Raw genomic sequence first — 21,556 nt, forward strand, 5'->3', positions numbered from 1 at the left:
CCCGATCCGCCGCCGTCGTTGGGTGAATGGAGGCGCGCGAGACGGACGGAGCCTTCGATTATTCGCTAGCTCGATTGCGGCGTAGCTTCGACGTACGGCGGGCAGAGACGGTGCGGCGGGGGCTTCTGCACGCTTGTGCTGCCGCATGAGGTCCTCGCGTTGCTAGGGCCTGTTCAGAGTCGAGGATTTTTCTTCAGCTCTCAGGCTGTTGAGGAGCTGCAGTTCCCGGCGCCACAGCGCCAGCTCCCTGGCCCTCACGCCCGGCGCCGATGGTAGCAGCATCCGATAGCACCTCATGCTCACCGATGCTGAATCTCGGTGCTGTTCGGGATTCAGAAAAACTGAAGCAGTTCACTCGTGCATCATCATGAAGTATCCCACTTTCAGTTCAGCTGGCAGACTTGCAGAGTTGCAGTCAGGTACGGTAGGTACAGTAGCAAGCAGCACAGAGCTTGAGTATCGTGGTTAGAAAGGCTTGTTCGCTTCAGCTTATTCAGCCGGCTTATCAGCCACCAAACAGTGTTTTTCTCTCACAACAAATCAGCCGTTTCAGCTTTTCAGTCGGCTTATAAGCTGAAGCGAACAGGCTGTTCGTTGGTACTCTGTCAACTTTACATCTACCCGTTCATACATAATAGATACTGAACAAATACGAAGATTGTGCATATATAAACGCACGCCTCCCTCACTTCTTTCAAAGATTTCGCACCAAAACATGATGCGACGAACCATTGCTTGCAACATGAATTACAACGCGCTTTTCAGCGACTTGTTCTATGAAGAAAAAAACTTACACTGTATATCCCTCTGCGTAGAGCAGAGATTGGTGCAATTTTTACTCGTCGGCACCCTAAGCTGCCAGAACAACATACAGTACAACTTTTGTCTCGACAGCATAATGATCGAAGTCGAAAGAAAAAAAAATGATTAGAGAGTTCTGGTCGCTGTCAGAAAAAAAAATCGACACAACGGTGGTTGCGTAATTAGACCTACCAATCAGCTGCGGTACGTTGCTCGTCCCTTCTTCTACAAACAAGAGAGTGAGAGTGAGAAAATAAGGGTGAGGAAGACACATATGGTGCTCATGGGGGCCCTGTCTCTGATCACTGCCAAACAGGCTGCCTGCAGGCAGCAGGTAACCCAACGGCTACCCCATCTACTGCGCGGCGCCGCGGAGTTTGGGGGTGGGCCTGTCCGTGGTCTCGCCGCCCGGCAACTTGCTGGCCGGCTCGTCGCCCAGGATCTTGTTGCCGGCGGCGGTTAGTTTGCTCTCGTCGATGCCCGCGGCCTTGTTGGTCGCCGCGGTGCCTGAAACCTGGCCGGCTGCTTGGACCCCGGCGTCCTTGTTGACCTCCCCGCCGATCGGTGGCACAACGATGTTGGGCGGCGGGATTATTGGCACAACTTTGGGTGGCTGGATTGTTGGCACGACGGGCTTGGGTGGCTGGATTGTTGGCACGACGTTGGGCTTGGGCGTCTGGATTTGTGCGGCTTTGTTGACGACGACTCCGCCCTCAACCTTGGCGGCCGCCTCATTGACGAAGGTCTTAGTAAGCTTGACTGCGTTCCTGATCCTCTTGGTTGCTTCTTCCTCGCCGCCGGGCGCCACCTTCCTGGCCTCCGCGACGGCCGGCTTGGCCGCCCCTGGCTGCGACAGTCCCATCTGGTCGGGGTTCAAGGAGCTGATCCGAATCACCGACGTGTCGCTGCTGGCCTGCGGGTTGTTGAATTCGGAGCACGTCTTCCTGATCTCGCCATCCTTCCCCGTGAGAACCTTGAGGACGCTGAGCTTTTCCATGGACTTGGCGAATAAGGGGACGAAGTCGGCGGGCTTGGCCTCCATGGCCTTGAGTACTGGCTCCGTCTTGGGGTCCATCCCCACCAGGCGGTCGATGGTGAGCGGCATCTTCTTGGCGAGCGCGAGGGCGAAATAGGTGCCGTCGAAGACGTTGGGCGAGACGGAGTCCATGGGGACGGTGCCCGAGTCCTTGCCGTCGCAGGCGGCGCTGATGTTCTTCCTGTACTCCGGGTCGATGGGCGCGGCGTCGGTCTCGATGAAGAAGCACCTGCAGATGCCGATGGAGTGGCCGCCGGCGAGCATGGCGATCATCTCCTCGAGGCTGAAGCCCTGCTTGGAGAACTCGTCGATGAGCTTGGGCACGGCGATGTCGGGGCCCGGCAGGGCGTCGGCGTCCTCGCGGTTGGACGTCAGCGAGTCGCGCCGGCCCATGGGCACCTCGTACGCGGGGCCGCCCGTCAGCTTCACCGCGTCGCGGGCGCTCGCCGCCACGATGTCCGCGCACGACACCACCCCCGGGCACTTCTTCTCCAGCTCCGTCTTGATCTCCTCGATCACGTCGTAGCCCCTGACGGAGATGTTCGGGCCCGCCTCCTTCTCGGAGGCCTGGTTCGACAGCGGGTCGATCAAGATGGACGCGTCGCAGCCCTGCATCGAGACCATGCATCGATCAAGCAGAGCAGCAGGAGCACAGAAATTAAACGCCACCCGGGGAAGACGTTACGTTTGCGAAGCAGTCGTGGAAGACGAGGCGGAGGAGGCCGGCGGCGGTGCCGGGGTCCTGCTTGAACCGATTCTGGACGACGTCGAAGATGACCTTCTCGGCGTCCGGGCACGTCGTCTTGTAGAACGCGCTGTCGAGCTGCGGGGAGGCCAGCGGCGCGGACGCCGCGGCCGCGAGGAGGAGGAGGGTCACCAGGCGGGCGTCCATCGTGGAGCGAGGGGGGGGGTCCGTGCGATGCCGGGGCTCGTCTGGCCCACGCTTATACCGCGACCACGCGGAGGCGGTCAACCCGGGGAGCCTCCGAGAAGGGCGGGCCGGTGGACACGGCGGGGACGCGACGAGCGGCTCTCTCCCGCGGGGTAATAATAGAAAGGGCTTCCGTCTCGCGCCATGTCGGGAGCTCTTCACGACTCCACGACGAGGGCGTGGCCGCGCAGCGACGCTCGCGTTCCAGCTGGTGTAGCAACAGGAGGATGCACATGAATTTCGCTGGGTTTATATATTCATGGGAAGTGGTGCCATGTAGTCAGTGCATTGACAAGTGCTTGCAGCAACACAAGAGCATTTCCCCTTCACTCTCTCGTCTGAGATTTTAGCAGATGGGGTAGCATAGAGCTTGTGTAAACGTTAAACCCTATACCTATCAGAACGCAAAAATGTCGCATGCTCACAGCAAACATATTAAACCTCAGAGGGATCGATGAAATTTCAGAAACTGGCAAAAACACCATTACAAGCGAGGTTTCAAAAATTGCAAGTCTATCCGTTTCATCCACCACTGCTTTAGATCACTACACTTCGCATGGACTACACCACAAGCGAAAACCTTCTCCGTCTTGGGTGGCAACACCTTAAGCATTATCATTGCATCATTTTTTTTAAAAAAAATCCTCATTGAAATTCTAGTGATTCACTCTTGAATTCAATGGTGGCTCATTGAAGCACCTTATGCGCACTCAATGAGATGTGATGTTTCAACTAGAACGGTTTGGCTAGTCATATATTGAATCTAATCTCAAACCATTTTCATTGTCTGAAGACAATCATAATCACGTAGCTACGTGTTATGTAAAATTTGGACATGTCTGATCATCACATGAGAAGTACAAGAAATTCGCTAGATAAGATTCTTGTGCCCAAAAGCACGCAAGCTGCTGCCATTTCATTCAAATCAAACGTTAACTATTTTACAATGCTCTACAAAATTACAACACGTCAATGCTTTTCTCAGCCATACAAAAGGAACCGATTTAAAGACGGTTAGGATTACTCAGGGCACCTGTCGTTCTAGAAATCTGGTGCAGAACTAAATCAGATCAAGCTACCTTCCCCTTCCAATAATTTACAGGCCCTTTACAAAATGAAGAGATGCAATAAAACAACCAGCCCAGGCAACAAGGCCAATGAACAAAGGCCCTAGCGCTAGTGCTCGTGCTTCACACGCCCTTTCAGTATTCCTGGAATAGGCGGTGAGCTTGGTAAACCAACTGTGCCATTATTTGGCCGCCCTGGATGCTGTACCTGTTGCCAATAAATATTTGACATGCTTGAGCCCTCACCTCCATTTGAGATCATCTCTTGAGCACTGTCATGTTGTTCTCTTCCACAGAACCGCATTTCTTTTAAGACATACGAGTCATCGTGCAACTCAAATGGGGTGCTGCAGGTCAGAACACAAATTAAAAAGGATTCAGAGTGAAAGCTTGAGTTTATCTAAGAAGCATATATGCCCAATTCTCTTTAGACACATTTCATTCACATAACTTGTTTTGACAATGTTCTTATTTTATCTCTTCTATATGGAATTCAGAATCCTGGTGAATGCTTCTCATCTATCCAGTTTAGGATAGTGTTTCACACTTGCACCCCATTCTTATGTACTACAGACACAAAAGGGCAAGTACCAACTACAGTGTTGAGAACAAAATGCTCTTTGCATTGATACCGTTTGCATCAACTCTAAACTTGAAAATTAGTTTAGTGGAATCTTCTGGTTAAAATTAGAGCTACTCAGACTCAGCGTGTCACTAAAATTATTTTAATACTAGTACAGCCAACAGCAAATAATTTTCATGTTAAACAACAGTCATGATGCTTCAATATTGCATAAATTTGCAAACAACCCTGACACCAAGCATTTAAATGAGATTGAATATGAAACATCCCCACCAGCAAACGATCAAACTAAAGAGCAGTCACTAGGAATAAGGCAGAAAGAGGCTCATTCTCGTCTCACCTATTGAAGTCAAAATGCACCAACTGCATATCTTCTGATATCTCGACTTCCACAGTTGCATGAGGACGGGTCTGCAAGCAAAAGAACAAATATCCTTGACATTTAGCTCTAAATCATGTGCGGAAGCAAGTAGAGCTAACCTCCACTCCACTTGGTCCATTCTCCATTGTGTATAAAAAAGGGAGCGAAACATAGAATTGTAACCTTATTCACCTGTACTAGGATAAATGGCAAAGCCACTCCACCAGAAGGTGTGTTTCCTGAACCATATAATTGCTCATTTCGCTGGATCAGGTTTTGCAGGCCTACATACTTGATATGCCAAAAAAAGAGCTCATGGTATGAAAATCACAAATTCGGTAGGTGATAAGAAGCACTAGATGTAAGACAGAGCAAACATTGATATAAATTAACAATTATTGCAGACATTTTCTGTGAACCAATAGTGTGACAAACAAGGTGAACAATGCTGATGGCACACCAGGTGATCAGTAAAATCAGAGTATGAAATTTCTCATATTTTTCTGACAGGGTGCAAAGGCCATTGGTTTCACGAAAACTAGCTTGTCCAGGAGCCAATCTGCTACAGCTTATTGAATGTGACAACTGTATATGACAGTTGACATATGCATTCTACAAATCAAAACCAGCAGAGACAAAAACAGAAGCAAAGTATTTTTTATGAAGCATGAAACATCACAAACAAAAAATGAAATACATATGCAGGAGCCCTAATGATGGCCCTATATACAATGGTGTGGACAACATAAGGCAGTAAAAACAGCAAGTTACACTAACTATTCAGCCAAAGAGACAAATATGCAGCTGTAAAACAATAAAGAAAATATTTATTCAATCAGTACATATGAAAATAAAAGTGTGGCACACATTCTAGACTGCAACTTTGGTTGTGTAAAGCCACCATGAAACAAATTCCACAGCACTATCAGCTCTTTTGCTCTAAGGATTGTGCCATATAATAGTTCCAACCGCATGAAGCAGAGGTGGGAAGAGGAAAGTGATGCCATATCCTTACTTGGTCTTGTAGCTCCTGTAAGTAAGCACTTTTCTTCTCAATCCTACCTTTCAGCCCCACAAGCTCCATCTAAAAAGGACAAGGCAGTGAATAAAACTAGCAAAAGTGCATCAATTGTCAAAATGCATTAAGAGAGAACAGAACCTTCAAATCTTCAATATCACTTATGCTAGTCCGAGGCAAGCCCTTCCACTGGATCTCCTTTTTATCTTTAGATATAATGTCCATAGCCATCAGAACATTTAAAGCGTCATAAACTCTTCGTCGTATATTTTTCTCATCATATTGTTGCTGCGTTTTAATGTACAGTGAGGACCAAGCACATATCAGAATGAATAAATAATTCATACCAAGGAGAAGGCATATTTCTTACTGCATTGGGATTTTCAGGATCTGGTGCCTCAATATTATTATTGGGATCTGTAAACTCAGCAACAAGTTCATCTGCCACCTGTCGAAAGGAAGACGATAACTATGAACTCCAAAATTTAGTATCACTACAGAACAACGCTGAACCAATGGAATTTTCAGTCAACAAAAGGAAGCCCAAAATTATCTAGATACAAACAATGTATAGTACCAATACTCTCATTTTCAAATCCGTAATAATGTTAGGACCATGGGGGCCAGCATGGATATGAAGCAAGCTGGTCATAAAGGTTGGTCTATATATGACACCATCAAGTTTTATGGTGTCACAATGTTGACCCTCTATTGAAAAACTAACGAAACAAGAATGACAAGTAGAGCAATTTGTATGCCTGGACCTACACGAACAAGTCAGTTAATGATCGATTGTTGCCAACACTTTTGTAGCATAACTGTTAGCTCCCCAGGTGCAATAGTGAGTTCTTCCTAGTGAGACGGTCCTTCCCCATCAGACGAGTTTTTAATGATCAAGTGGACAGATCTTCCTGTATTTAAATGCCATTTGGTTGACCTTGTATCACACTTTACTTCCCCTATCAAATAGTAGATCGAATCTTAAAAGGTAGAAATGTCATGCATGCAAAGGAATCAGGAGCTTTGCATATGCAAATTTGCAGTTTTTATCAGAAAAGTAAACCCATCTGATCCAGAATACATGATTCGCATAACAAAAAGAAAAATTGGGGTAATAAAATGAAAAGGCACTAACCTCATTATATGTTGTTCTGCCTTTACTTTCAACTTTCTCACAAACTGCAAAGGAACAAATGAAACACATGTTAAGGCACCTACCATGTTTTGAACCCACTGTTTTACTGTAGCATTCACTACACACAGCCCTTGAGTCTATCACAGAACGAATGCAGTAACATGACGGAAACTGAGAAGGCATACTAGTTAACTGCATAAATGTTTACATTTGCACCATGTTCCTATCTTAACATTTCAAAGATAACTGTTAGTTCGTAGTATTAACATGGAAGGGGAAAAAAAAAGCCTCACCTTTCATACTGAACTGGCGCAGTCCCCGGTTACCTTTATCAGGACCAACTGCCCGTGCACCCCTCTTTTTCTTCTTGCTGCAGTTTTACAATGCACCAAAAACTTAGATAAGTAACTTAAAAAAAAGGATACAATAGAGAGTAAGAGTCTTGAGAGAAGTAGAAACTTCTCCAAAATGAATTTTCAACTTTTTATTATTATAAGTAAATATCTATACATGGAAGTCTTGCTAGCCTAGCAACATCATAGACAACCCACACGAGTGGTGCGAAAAACTGCTGGGTTCATTATCTGTAGTATATGACTCTAGAACATAACAGGTCATATGGACAATGTTTTTACTGGCTAACATGGGTGCATACATCAAATAGACAATTAGGATGGCAAACCTACAATACATAATCCAGTATATGCTTTGGAGTAGATCATGCTTATATACACACATAAAAACGCTTCAACATTCATGTCAAAACAACAGCTAACACATACATTTTTTAAATGAAACAAGAGAGAAGAAGCACCCTACTAACTAAAGAACAAAGGTTTTTACAACAAAAGAAGCACAATTAAACAAATAATTGTAGCCATTCTACAACCTCTGGGAAGTACCACATAAATTACAACACAGAACGTGCAATTCCCTACAGTATCATTGTTCCTGTCCTTTTTAATGGTAGGCACACTGTAGCAATGCCTACCTCCAACATAACCAATTAACCACATAGCAACCAAACCACAACATAATTCGAATAACGGGCAAACATGGCTCCGCGAACAAGCATTGGCACTCCACGTGACTACACCCAATCTCCACAAGTTTCTAATGGAACACTGACACACACAGCAACAGCCGGATGGCGAAACTGATAACATAGGCCATTCGGACAAACCAACCTCGTAGGAGCCTGCGACGACGGCGCATCATCGCCGTTGATGTCGAGATTATTCAGGCGGAGGAACGTGGTCTCGCTGGCCGGCGTGGACGCCGCCACCGCCGCCGCAGCAGACCCCGGAGCCGCCCCTTTGCCAGCACCGTCGGGGGCGTTCTGCTCGCTGCGGCTGGACGGAGAGCCGGCGCTCCCCCCGCTAGTAGACGCGGAGTGCGCTGCGCCACCGGAGACCGGCAGCGTGCCAAGTGCCGCCCGGGCCCCCATAGGCGGCGGCGGGAGCTGGGCGCCCGGCGCGCCGCCGCCCCCGTCCGGGTTGTCCGCGACGCCGGAGACCATGACGACGCGGGGAGACCGCGCCCGAATCGGGGGCGCGGAATTGGGGAGGGAGCGAGCCGGAGAGCAGAGCTGGAGAAACCCTAAAGCGACAAGGAGGAGGAGGAGGAGGGGGGCAAAATGGAGGGAGAGATGGAAATCGTCGGGAGAGCGGGCAGACACGGGAACCCGAATTTTTTCTGATTTTCTTTTGGTTTGCGCCGTTTGTTTCGCGTTTCTTCCCTTTGTTGTAGCTGCTGGCTTTTTGGCGGTTTCACGTGACGACGGTGGGCGTCGCGCAAGCAGGCCGCCTGTGGGGGCAGCAGGCCGCCGGCGGCCCAGGCGCGAACTCACGCAGGAGAACATCCGCGGACTGACGGACAGCCCATACTAGCCCAGCCCACGTATATGAGCTGCATAATTGACGACCCAGCAACAAAAGTTCTGAACAGTATGGTCAACAAAAAAGATGGAATTTTTCCTTGTCAAAAAAATGGGGCAACGCGGAGGTTAAAAAGGAGGGTACGCGCCATCATTTGTGGAGGAAGCGTGTAGCCCACGCTCCCTCAGGTCCGCGTCGTTGGGCCTAGGAGATTCGAGACGGGCAGGTTCCGACCCAGTTCGCGTAGAAAAGGAAACCGCCGCTTGGGAACTGGGAACAGCAGTGGAACCTGTGGAAGGCGTCGTCCAGATTCCATGCCCTAACCCCCACCTCGGCGAGACAAGACGGGTCTGAGGTCTGAGCCTCTGAGGTCTCCATCCTACGGCATGACCGCATGACATGTGTCGTCATCGCCCGCATCACGCCGTCGACAGGAAACGCCATGTCCACGCGCGTGAGGAACAGGGAAAAACAAAAAGGAAAGCGAAAAGAAAAGGGCATGCAGGGGACGTAGTAGTAGCAAGAAACTGCAGCTTGTCCCTTTGCATCAATGAGAGGGAGTTTCCTTTTGCTTTTCTCTCCTAAGCCGAGCACACTGGATGGTAGGATTAGTTCCTGGCATTGCATTTGCGGTTTCGTTATGGCTTACGTAAACTCATGGCCACATCGGACAACACATGCATGGAACTGCAGCGAAAACATAAAGAAGATGAGAGTTTCGTTATGGAGTACTACTTGCTTACTTGAGTTAACATTCACAGCTGTAACTTTTTTAGGGCACACAGCTGTAACTGAATGGACATTAACCTTCGTTCGTGCGATCTACCTTTTCACATCACAAAAATATGCAAAGCTTGCTTCCGGGCGACCGGGCCTACAAGATTTCGAGCCGCTGCCCGTGTTTCGCTTCGCCTTTGCATGCACAGAGGTATGGTCGTATGCAGCTCGAACCAAACCCCTACAGTACTGCGTACCACTGCTGTAGCACGTGCCACCGTGTCCTCGTGTGACGCGTGTCGCCGACACAAAAGAGGATCAAACTCATAGCTGAAAATTCACATTAAGCCGCACCAGTACAATACTTAGGTCTTGTGTAGTTGCCAAAGTTTGGAGGTGCCAAATTACTGTTACAGTACTGTAGCACACTGTAGCGTTTCGTTTGTATTTGTGAATTATTGTCCAAACATTGACTAATTAGGTTCAAAGATTCATCTCGCAAAGTACAACAAAACTGTGCAATTAGTTTTTAATTTTGTCTACATTTAGTACTCCATATTTACCGCAAGTTTGATGTGATGGGGAATCTTCTTTTTGCATAGTGCCAAAATTGGGAGTTAGGAGTGAACTAAACCAGGGCTTAAAATAGTTCGGAGAAAATGGCTTTGCAGTGTGGTAGCAGTACCAGGAGTCCAGAAGGTCCTCGAAGGAGTAGTACAGCACACTAAGCACAGTACTGGTACTACAGTACTCCTGAACAACCAGGGAGGACATCTGCGCGGTGACGCCACAGCTGACCGTAACGGGCACTCATCCAAATCCAGTTCCACAGCTGACCAGCAGTCCACCAGCCGCCACCAGACATGAGCTGAGCAGCAGGCGGCAGCCTGGCAGAAACTTACCGCCTTCTCCAAGACACCGCGGGCAGGCAGGCGGGGGGTCGCTTTGTCCGACGCGGATACGGATCAGCACCGCCTGACATCCCGGCCCCACCTCCCGCCGCACGCGGAGAGGGGGGTCTCTCGCTTCCCTTTTGTTGTCTCCTCCCCTTCCTTCCCCTCTCTGCTCCCCCTATTTATTTCGGCGCACCCATTCGGCATTTCCTCTCTTCGTCAAAATCCAGCGCAAGCACGGCGAGAAACCCATCCAAAAACACACACACGCCCGTCCGAGGAACAACAATTCAGAGTCCAGTAGAGTCCAGTCCATGGGTGCCGGCAAGGGAGGAGATGACCGCGCCGAGGAGGCCGCGGCGGCGGAGCCCGTCGTGCTGAAGATGGAGCTGCATTGCGCCGGCTGCGCGCAGAAGGTCAAGAAGGCCATCAAGCGCGTGCCTGGTACGTGATCTTTCCTTTAATTTTTACTCGGCCGGTTTGGCGATTCTAGCTTCGTTCGGTTCCTTCTTCTGCTGAGTTGCTGACTCGCCGCCGGTTCTTGTCGCAGGGGTGGAGTCGATCAAGGCGGACGCGGCGGCAAACAGGGTCGTCGTGACGGGGACGGCCGACGCGGCGGCGCTCAAGGCGCGGCTCGAGGCCAAGACCAAGAAGGCCGTGGAGATCATCTCCGCCGGCGGCGGGCCCAAGAAGACCGCCCCCGCCGCGGAGCCTAAGGACGCCGGCGCCGGGGAGAAGAAGGACGGCGGCGCCGGCGAGAAGAAGGCGGACAAGGACGCGAGCCCAAAGGAGGAGAAGGAGAAAAAGCAACCGCCGGAGGAGAAGAAACCCAAAGAGGTCGGTACACAACAGGCAATGCCGCCCACGCAATCGGCAGCTGCCCCCCGCTTCCAACGACACTCCTCTGACCTGCAACTAAAAAACGCCTCTGCTTTTGATTCCCCGCAGGAGACGGTGCTGCTCAAGATCCGCCTCCACTGCGACGGCTGCGCCGACCGCATAAGGCGACGCATCTACAAGATCAAAGGTGAGAGTTTTTTCTGTTCCGACGTTCCTTCTCTGATTCAGTTGATTTTACCCTGAATTTGCTGTTAATTTCTGTTCGGCAGCTTAAAAATTGACGCTTTTGACTTTGTCTTCCAGGGGTGAAGGATGTGGTGCTCGACGGCAATGCCAAGGACGAGGTGAAGGTCAGGGGCACGATGGACATCCCCGCCATGCTCTCCTACCTCAAGGATAAGCTCAACCGCGACGTCGAGGCCGTGGCGCCCGCCAAGAAAGACGGCGGCGGTGAGGGCAAGGACGACAAGAAGGACAAAGCCGGCGAGGGCGAAAAGAACAAGGGCGCGGCTGCGGCCCCGGTCGGCGACGACACGAAGTCCAAGGGCAAGGGCATCGAGGTGGCGGCTGCGGGCCCGTCCACGGCGGCCGCCGCGGCGTTCATGGCGGCGCCGGCGGGGCCGAGCACGTATCACGTGGCGCCGCCGCATGGGTACGTGGCGTACCAGCAGGGCCCGCCGCCCCCCGCCAGCTACTATCCGCCGTACCCCTACTACGGCAATGCCGATGGCATGGGTCACGCCAACCCCAGCGCCGCCACCTACTACCCCCACCCCGGCTACCAGCACCAGCCCGACGGCAGCCAGCAGCAGGCGTACCCGCCGTACCCCTACCGCTTCGACATGGCGCCGGCGCCGCAGCTCTTCAGCGACGAGAACCCTAACGCCTGCTCCGTCATGTGACGAAGCAGAGCTCACTGATCCGTCGTCAGCTTTAGCCTTAGCCGGGAAAATCTCGAGTTCTCGACATGTACATAACGCAATTAGGATTTAGCTCCACTTACTCTAGAGCTCTAGGAGCATTTCAGTAATCAAATTTTGCTTCATTTGTTCAATCCTTCGGATCTCATCTTTTGATCAACAACGCTTTGTTCTAGTCTACTGGTTAGTAATTTGGCCGCATTAACATTTTTTAACGGATGGGATGAGCTGGTCCTGGTCGGAAAGTGTCTATCGGTGGTGCGTGGTCAGCGATGTTGAATTGTGGACTGGCTCGTCTTCGTCGCCGTTACTTGATCAAAGACGTGGTGGTGGTGTGATTTACTAGCACTCAATAATCCGGCAATTACAGCAACAACATAACATTTCATTCCCAAACAAGTTGGTTAGGCTAGAGTTAAAACCTAATGAGCGAGTTGGTTAGGTTAGAGCAAGTTGGTTAGGCTAGAGTTAAAACCTAATGAGAGTCGGGTACAGTTGTTTTCCAAGCACTCTTATCTATCCTTTAAATCTCCTTTTATTGCCTCTTTCCATGTTAATTTTAGTCTTCCTCTGCCTCTCTTCCCATTATCATCACGCCTTAGGGTTCCACCATACACCGGTGCCTCCGGATACTTTCGTTGGACATGTCCAAACCATCTCAGTCGGGGTTGGATAACCTTTTCTTCAATTGGTGCTACCCTAACCTATCACGTATATCCTCATTTCGGACTCGATCCCTTCTTGTATGACCACAAATCTAACGCAACATATGCATTTCCGCAACACTTATCTACTGGACATGTCATCTTTTTTAGGTTAACATTATGCACCATACAACATTGAAGGTCTAATTGCGGTCATATAAAACTTGCCTTTTCCTTCAATGGTACCCTCTTGTCATGTAAATTCCTGATGCTTGGCGCCACTTAAATCCGGCAATTAATTCAATTAAATTTCCATTAGTACGTGCGGTTCTTGGCTAACCAGAAAATCTCCAAAAACGACTATTTTAACAATCGACCGCGCCATGTCGATGCGTCGTGGCCGCAATTTTGGTGTTGCTCTCTCCAGTCCGACGTGGAGTCGACAAGGACAGGCGGTTCAAAAATTCTTCCTGTTACATCATCTTCTTCGTGCATACTAGTATTTTCTGCTTCGATAAAAAAAATTCCGGGTGCTGCATTCGCGGCTGCAAGAGAAGAGATGGATGCGGATCTAGCGGAAAGATCACAGCCAGGAAATAAAAATCTCGGCGATGGTAATAAGGACACGCTGGAGCCTGCCCGTGCCGTCGTTTTAAGTGGCTCACACTTCACAGCCCCCTTCTGACATTTGGGGACCGGGAGATCTTTTTACTACGCGGTGAATCGAAAAAATTCCAAAAGCCTTTCTATCTTGTGATGAAATTCTTCGTTTCCATTCGGAGACCATCCATCTCTGAGCAACCGCGGTTTGGTAGCCGCGTGCGATTCGCGACTAGAAGGGCTCGCTCTCTCGGTCGCCAACCACAGAACCAACGAATCGTGTTGGTAGCTTGGAGGACTCGTCTCACTTTTTTCCTGACGTTTTCAGTGCGTCCGAGGAGGCGTTATCCGGACGGGAAACGTAGCCATTTCCCATGCGCTTTTTCGCACGCATTTTGCATGCCTTTTTCACACCACCAAACCATCCATCCCAGCAACCACGGAAGAACGCGACGGTTGATTGGGAATAAAAGATTAAAGAAGAGCGATTTTTCGTAGCCTGCGGGGCGTTGACGTTGAATGATCCGAGGATTAGAGCGTGCACGTGGTGACGTCACTGCAGGGCAAAAGGGTCAGCAGGTCTCTCTCCTCGGGACAAATTCCCCGGTTCCGGCTATTTTGTAGCTTTGCAACTTTTTGCGCTGCGGTTAGCTTGTGCTTATCTGTATTCAGATTTCCATGACTTTTATTCTAATCTCGTGTGTTAATGTCAAAATCCTCGTCATCTTATTTTGTGCTTGTCGTCTGGAAATTGAAAAGTAGTGCGTCACCTTTTTAATTTTCTGACGTGTGGACAGAGAGTTCCGTTTCCCGCCAATTGCTTGGAGTGTCGCTCAACTATGATTATTTTTTTTTAACAAATCGCTAGTACTAGCCCTTCAAAACTAGGGTTTGCGTAAGCTTGCAGAAGTTCACCAAGCATTTTTCAAAACACAAGTTTGTGCTATAGCTAATTGAGCTGATCCGGCATGCAAACCACGCGCACTATCTGACCACCTATACATGTCCGGCTACAATTAATCAAATAATATCCAGTGTTTCTTTTTAAATAATAACCACAGGCTATGCTGCTGCTGCTGCTGCATTATTGCGACGGTGCCAAATGCAGAAAGAACACACACATCAGGCGTTCAGAACTCCTCCGTCGCCTGCTAATTTTTGTCCTCACTCGAGCATCGTGAGCGTTTGACCCGGAATATTCCCCCAATGGCTGAATAAACTAGTGTAGTGTTTGCGTAAGCACCATGTCAGCAGCTTGGACTTTTGAGGCTTTAAACCAATATTCAAGTTACGTTTTAAGTCACAAGGATGCTTCTGGAAGTGTTGCCTGATTAGCCTAATCCTGTTCATCCAACAACAGGCCAGGGATCATTTGTCGGTGTGCTTAGCTAGCTTCCTTTGTTAACTAGCATTAATTGAGTCCGTGTTCCAAGTTTGGTTATTGGCTTGGCACATGCCGTCCAAAATTAGAGTAGCTATTTTTGGGGGAGGTCTCGTGGTTTAGGAAACTGCGAAGAACAAGTCCGTAAATCATTTGACTGGCATTGCAGCCTGCAAGGCCGGTCGTTGGGGGGTCTGAACTGCTTTTGAAAATATGCAGAAATGGTGGTGATCGTGGCGGCAGCATCCAAGGTTGTTTAGGTACGCGGCGAGCCTCGTGACGTTGAGGAGGATAGCGTCGCCATCCCATTGGGATCCTGGGTGCTCCAGCCTCACGGATGCGAACGCAGAATATTCAGATGAGCACGCGCGTGCAGCTGGTAGGTCAGAGCGTCCGAGTCAGGTTTTGGTTTTGGATAAAATCAAAGTAACAACCGACCGGCCGACTGATCTTGATATCGTGCTGTTTGCAATAATTCGACGGACGGATTCTTCTTTACACAAAAATGTAGTATAATGTTTTAAGAATTGGGAATTGTATTTCTTTTTGTTTGCCTGAAAGTTCTGAGCTGTATTGCTTCCTGAAAAAACAATGCTGGATAATCTTGGGACGAAATCAGAGCACCGACCGGCTGGCCGATCTTGTTCTGTGCGGATTAATGATTCGATCGAATCGTAGTTTCACGTAACGATGCTGATTAAACATGAAGTTGCACAAGACAGTAAAGAATGCTGCTAAAATGCAATTAGATTGGAAAGGCTGGAAGACTAGGTCTCTGATGCTACGAAATCTGCATTACAACAGGGCTTGGTCCATGTAAACTCCCGCCTAAACGAAAAGCCAAAGCTTTATGCTGGCCTTTTACCCTTTTTCATCTTTATTTTGAGTTTTTCATCTTATTTTTTCTTTGGCCTTTCAGCTTTGCTCTTTCTCTCTCTTTATGCTGTCCTTTTAATTTACCTGTAGCAGGAACATGCGATCACTAGGGAATCTATCAAAAGACATGAAGGAAACAAACAAGACTGTTTCCCGCCTTTGAGGGGGACCCTAAACCACATGCTTTGGGGTCCTTTAATCCCATCTTTGCCACCTCACACCCGTCCTCTTTCCATTGGCCATTTTCCCGACGGCTGCAGCTACAGGCAAACTTGTGCGTATGTTGGCTGCTGCTCTGGGCCCGTTTCTTCCATTCTGCTGCAGGATGCAGAGTGCAGGATCCAGTGGTGAGTGGCCACATCACATGGTAGCTGTTGATTCAAGTGACTTCAACTATCCCTAGCTTTTAGGTGAGCTGGTAACTTGCAACTTCCAAGGGTTACAAGTACCTGGCATCAGCTTCTTTCTACCAGATATAAGAGCTTGTTCGGTAAAAAGTTCGGTTTGGTGCGTTACCACTTACCAGATGGCCTTAGCTGTAATTGCCTTTTTTGTGCTCAGTCTTTGCAGTTGCATGGTGTGGCTTGCTTTGTTCAGCGACTTGTATGAAGTATCCAACTGAATTGCAGACCATTCAGTGTCAGTCCGTTGCTATCAGGTCTGAAACCAGTACATTTCTGACTGCGCTAGAAGAAACCAATAAGATAGATTCAGAGCGTCGACAAGTATTGTCGAGTTCAGCATCCTACCTCAGGGATGAGCTGAAGTCTTGCACAAGGTGTTGACGAACAGTTGCAGAAATAAATATCTAAGCAAGACTACAAATTGATCTTTGCATTGTTCAGAGCCATAGCTGTCTAGATTTTCAACCATCCTTTTTCGGAGATCACCATCTGATGAAACCCATAATCTAAAAAAACCTGATGAAACATCTTCTTGATGGCCGTAGAACAACAAAATCTTCGCAAGAAACCCACAGCTTCACTTCCATGAATGAACACTTAAAATGCCGAGGGATTTGTAATATGATCTTTGGGAATAATGGACAAGTAGCCTTGACTTCTTCACAGTTAGTAGTACGTTCTTAACCCGGCCTTACTGATTTGACTCTATAGCAGTGGACTACAGCAGCAAGCGTGATCATCAGTTGGACTCTAGTTCTCGATTTCAGAATCCACCAGTTCAGGTTTGAGAAAAGAAGTCTACCTACAAAAAAAATAATCTGCCCCTTTTACTGCAGCAAATTAAAATTAGAGCCCCTTTGAGAAAGGCAAAAGGGAAAGGTGTGCTGCATGGACCACCACCTTCTTGGGCTCTTGGCATGTCACATCGCTGCTGCCAAAATCAGAGCCTTCTTTTGCTTGTCCTCTATTTCTTCAGAGGCATCGGGCGTGCCGGATTCAGTGCAGTGAGGCAGATGGGGCTTCACAGAAGGGAAAGTTAAAGGGAGGAAACATTCCTGCACGGGCACACTACGGATGTTGCAGCCGTTGCCTTTACAGCCGGAGGGGCGCTGCTGCAGGTCAACTTCGCAATCGAACCCGTTGCTTTGTGCACATGCACGGTTAGTTGGTTGCAAGGCTGCTTTGTTCAGTTACACGAGGGTAGCGGTCGGGGCATGGAGACGATTTGGGTCCATCTCCATCCGACTGGAAATGTAAAAGTTTCGCGTGATCAGTGAAGTTTCATCAAGTTTGCAGGCAGTTTCGCGCATCAACTGTGTAGCAGTGTGCCAGTGTAGCAGAGAGTAAAAGGAAATGGGCGAGGGTTGCTCAGTTGCAGACTTGCAGTGCGTTCTGCATCTTCAGACAGAGTCAGAGAGTGACACTCACTAGCGGTATGGAAGAGAAAATTTTGGGCCCATCTAATTCTGGCAAACCAGCCCAGCCCAGCCCAACGTTGTGGATAAACTTGTATATCCGGTATTTCACTGACAAGACGACCCAACCCGTCCGAGTGCCCAACGACCTGCCTTTGCTTTCCCCGAGCAGCAGCAGCAACGCGTCGTGTGTGCATCACATCAGAGATTCAGAGCCCACACCAACGACGAGAAAGGACAAACTGCGGCGGACCGACCCGAAGGCAGGCCAAGGCCCGATCCCCCCCTCCCCGCCCGGTCGCCGCCCCCGTGCCCCAGTGCGATAGTCCCGTCGACGCCGGCGGACCGCGTGAGATATGGGTTGCTCCTCGTCTGTACCAGGTTCGCACCTCCTCCCTCGAGTATTAAAATCTCGCAGGTCGCAGTGTATAATTGTTACAATAGTTCTTCGATTAATGAACGAAGGAGACCGATCAACGCTGGTTCCGTTGGGGGTTTGATGTGCAGTCGTTTAGGCCATGGATTAGCTCAATTCGTAGAGTATTTGTAGGGTTTTGAGCTGTGTTTAGTGGATTAATTGGATTTCTTAGGAAGGACGTTGTTGCGTCGCTGCGTGCTCACAGCCACCGAAATTACCATGTGGACGGTGGGTACTTGTTTTATTTAGTTAATTTACGATTTAATATGACAAGTAGGTTTGGGAAAATGTGATATGCCGCTGGGGACAATTTGCTGCTGGAACAGAAGATAGTCAAAGTTGACGTATAACACACAGTTCTTTCTCCATTCAGCTAGAAGTACAGGAGGGCTAAACACTGTCAACAACGATAGCTCTTCTGCCACTGATTCAAAGGACTTGCGTGCTAAGGTAGTCAAACTCTGCCCTCTTTATAGTTAATAATCAATGGTGGTTGATTTCATCTTTCATTTCTTTTTATTGTTTCTTTTGGCATTGCATTGCTTGTGGTACCAGCATGTCAGCTGTATATTTAGATTCAGCTCCCCAAGATGCTAGAGCCAAGGTGTTCGATAATAGTCATGGAAGGAAAACATTTAATTATTACTCAAAAGCACATAGATGCGTTCTATATGTACTGAAACTTGTCTAATCTACTCTTAAGGTTGGGATACTATGATACTAGTTGTTATAGCTGTAAATTGTGCGCTTATGTACTATTGCATCTCAGCCAAGGGTTTTTGGGGCCATGCCAAGTGAATTTGCATACTGGAATACCTAATATACTCAAGAAATCCCATCTTTCTGTGGCTGACAATTAACAATTACTGTGATGTAGCATTTTAGTATATTTACTGTGTTTTTTCATGTGAAAATAGTTTTCAGAAGGTGAGAAGCACAGGCATTGTGCTTTACATCCAGACTGTTTTGTATGTTCTTCACATGAGACACGTTCCATACAGATTTTCTTAGATGTTATATTTATTATAAAAATATCAAAAGAGATATATTGCAGTAATGTTATTATTATCAACTACTATATCTTGAGATTGTGATTTGTTTTTGCTAGTATGCATTATTTGTAGCCTAGACAGTAGAAGGAGGGACATATGTATTGCGCATTTTTGGTTCAGAAAGTTAATACATTCATTGCATCAATGGCCCTAAAGCCCTACCAAGTTCCAAGCAGATCACCACATTGTGATCTGTCTAGTAAGCTTAATTAATGACTTTGTTTTATGTTTTCATTCTTTTCTTGGCATAGTTGGTATTGCTGGGAGACTCAGGTGTTGGGAAAAGCTGCATTGTTCTTCGCTTTGTGCGTGGTCAGTTCGATCCTACTTCCAAGGTGGTTTGCTCTTTTGATCAGATTAAGTCATGAATGAAAGACACATTACTTTCACTTGTAGAATTTCCTTTCTCCAACTTATCTTCCCAAATGTTTGTAGGTAACTGTTGGTGCATCCTTTTTATCACAAACATTGGCATTAGAAGACTCAACGATAGTGAAATTTGAAATTTGGGACACTGCTGGGCAAGAGAGGTATATGCACATTTGATCCATGTTCTTTGCAAGCACATGCATATTTTTGCCTGAATTAAGGAGTCTTGAGAATTTGCTCTTTTGAATTTCAGGTATGCTGCCTTGGCACCACTTTACTACAGAGGAGCTGCTGCCGCAATTGTTGTCTACGATATAACTAGTCCAGAATCATTTAGCAAAGCACAGTACTGGGTTAAGGTAAACTATCAGCAACTCTCTTCTCTTCTGAGTTCTTGTGCTTGTTATTACATTTAGCATCTGCTTGAAGTTCTGCTGTAATGAGGTAGTATACTGTAACACTACTGGTATAGATTATTAATGGATGACTTGGATATAGTCATCTGTTATTCAACTGATTATACCAGAGCAACACTATAATTTAGAAGAGCATGCACCTTGAACATTTTATTTTACCAAGCAACTGACTTGGCAGTGGCGGAGCATAGTGCTGGCCAAAGTAGACCATGCCCTCCTCCTCCTCATCGGATATAGAAAAATTATTTAATAAGCACTTAATTGTATCACTTAAGTGTAAAAAAACGCTAATCTCTCTGCTGTTACCTATGTTTGATGCCCCCTCTTATTTTCAGTACAAGATCTACCACTGTGACTTGGTGAATATATTTAGTGGTCTGAAATTCTGTTATGGTCTGCACCCTGTTTCCGGTTTGAGGTTTTCTTTCCCATTCTGCAGGAACTTCAGAAGCATGGTAGTCCTGGTATTGTAATGGTGTTGGTTGGGAATAAGGCTGACCTACATGAGAATCGAAGTGTATCTTCGCAGGTAAGAATATTCGCTAGTTGCCAACTGATAGATGTTATAGTTAATGGCTGCTATGTGTTGTTGACAATATGGCATACTTGCTGCAGGATGCACAGGAGTATGCGGAGAAGAACAATATGTTTTTCATCGAGACATCAGCAAAAACAGCAGATAATATAAACCAACTGTTTGAGGTATGCTTTGAGTACATAGAGCTATTTGTTTTCAAATAACATGTAAGAGGAGAAACAAATCTAGCTGAAGATAGGACCTAGCAGCAACTGTTAATGTTAATCTGTCTTTTAAGAAACATGCTTAGCAAACAAAGCATCGGTGCCTTGAATTCCTCATTTCTAGACCCCTTTTAGCATGTCCTGAGAAACTTCGCTTAAGCTTCACATGGATAGGGAAACTTCATGGATCTAGCCATCGACACTTGCCTATATCGTTATGATATGCAGATTCATTTGTGATTCACAAAAATAATGTGCCGGTGCCGCCTCTGTTTTTACCAGCCATATGTTATTCTCCTATGTTTACGCACTTTCAAATCTTGCTCTCTACTTCTGTAGCTATATTATTACCAGTATGTATCTGCTGTGGACACCTTCCTAACATGACCATGTTCCTGGGACAGGAAATTGCAAAGAGGTTGCCTAGGCCGACAGCGTCCTGACAAAACTGCAAGAGTTACACAAATACAAGTTTGTACCATGTAATGCCTTTCCATTTCGAAAAATGTAATGCATGTCAGCCCATATGTACGGGTACTGTGTGGAAGGCTGATGCTCATGTAAAGCTTATTCCATTCTGTTAATTGTGGAGGCCCTTTGGTATTGAATATCCTCTGATGTTACAACAATTGGTAATCTGATGGTTTCCTCTTCCTTTTTTCTTTTTTGAGGGCAATCGAACGATGAAGTAGCTACGCAAATTTGTCATGTTTTAGGTGATACTTTTATTGTAAACTGCCTCGATTGTGAAACTTTACATAATTCCTGGGCAATGGAAGAATGGAGGTCAACAAGGGCTGTTAAGTTTATATATATTATAGATCCGTAGGAACTTACAAATTTCACGAATCTGCCCCAAAACAGTTTGATCGTGGCAACAATTTTTGCTGAATTGCTGAATTTTGCCGATTCCTTACATCACAGGGTTTCCTCCGATTGGAGGCTAGTACCTCACAAGCTAACAACACATCCACCAGAAACTTCCATGTGGGCCCGTCCACCCCACGCCCCTGACCCCTCTCTTCCTAGTCAGCCACGGCCCGGCCTCTCCCAAGGCCCGA

The 21,556-nt window shown here is 47.5% G+C and overlaps 4 protein-coding genes across 5 annotated transcripts; 2 read left to right on the forward strand and 2 right to left on the reverse strand.

The window, feature by feature from the left end:
- Nucleotides 1–611: 611 nt before the first annotated feature.
- Nucleotides 612–2,741, reverse strand: LOC117840514 (peroxidase 44). Its single transcript, XM_034721028.2, has 2 exons — nucleotides 2,523–2,741; nucleotides 612–2,446 (listed from the first exon to the last, which is right to left on the reverse strand). The coding sequence occupies exons 1-2, from the start codon at nucleotides 2,727–2,729 to the stop codon at nucleotides 1,157–1,159; spliced, it is 1,497 nt and encodes a 498-aa protein (XP_034576919.1). The 5' UTR covers nucleotides 2,730–2,741; the 3' UTR covers nucleotides 612–1,156.
- Nucleotides 2,742–3,644: 903 nt separating this feature from the next.
- Nucleotides 3,645–8,660, reverse strand: LOC117841063 (transcription factor-like protein DPB). Of its 2 annotated transcripts, none has more exons than XM_034721632.2 (9): nucleotides 8,120–8,660; nucleotides 7,226–7,302; nucleotides 6,933–6,976; nucleotides 6,168–6,245; nucleotides 5,939–6,085; nucleotides 5,795–5,863; nucleotides 4,963–5,070; nucleotides 4,759–4,829; nucleotides 3,645–4,182 (listed from the first exon to the last, which is right to left on the reverse strand). In XM_034721632.2, exons 1-9 carry the CDS (start codon nucleotides 8,449–8,451, stop codon nucleotides 3,945–3,947), a joined length of 1,164 nt encoding a protein of 387 aa, XP_034577523.1. In that variant the 5' UTR covers nucleotides 8,452–8,660; the 3' UTR covers nucleotides 3,645–3,944. The 2 variants fall into 2 exon arrangements, with proteins under 2 accessions (XP_034577523.1, XP_034577524.1); XM_034721633.2 differs by having other exon boundaries at nucleotides 4,972–5,070; nucleotides 8,120–8,656.
- A 1,952-nt stretch (nucleotides 8,661–10,612) lies between these two features.
- LOC117836211 (heavy metal-associated isoprenylated plant protein 6) lies at nucleotides 10,613–12,313 on the forward strand. Its single transcript, XM_034715592.2, has 4 exons — nucleotides 10,613–10,863; nucleotides 10,970–11,256; nucleotides 11,368–11,446; nucleotides 11,563–12,313. Exons 1-4 carry the CDS (start codon nucleotides 10,734–10,736, stop codon nucleotides 12,159–12,161), a joined length of 1,095 nt encoding a protein of 364 aa, XP_034571483.1. The 5' UTR covers nucleotides 10,613–10,733; the 3' UTR covers nucleotides 12,162–12,313.
- Nucleotides 12,314–17,685: 5,372 nt separating this feature from the next.
- On the forward strand, nucleotides 17,686–21,157 carry LOC117839455 (ras-related protein RABF1). Its single transcript, XM_034719792.2, has 8 exons — nucleotides 17,686–17,880; nucleotides 18,291–18,367; nucleotides 19,221–19,304; nucleotides 19,405–19,499; nucleotides 19,592–19,697; nucleotides 20,194–20,283; nucleotides 20,370–20,456; nucleotides 20,900–21,157. Exons 1-8 carry the CDS (start codon nucleotides 17,856–17,858, stop codon nucleotides 20,936–20,938), a joined length of 603 nt encoding a protein of 200 aa, XP_034575683.1. The 5' UTR covers nucleotides 17,686–17,855; the 3' UTR covers nucleotides 20,939–21,157.
- The last annotated feature ends 399 nt before the right edge of the window (nucleotides 21,158–21,556 follow it).

The sequence above is a fragment of the Setaria viridis genome, chromosome 9 (genome assembly GCF_005286985.2).
Source record: "Setaria viridis chromosome 9, Setaria_viridis_v4.0, whole genome shotgun sequence".
Taxonomy (NCBI): domain Eukaryota; kingdom Viridiplantae; phylum Streptophyta; class Magnoliopsida; order Poales; family Poaceae; genus Setaria; species Setaria viridis.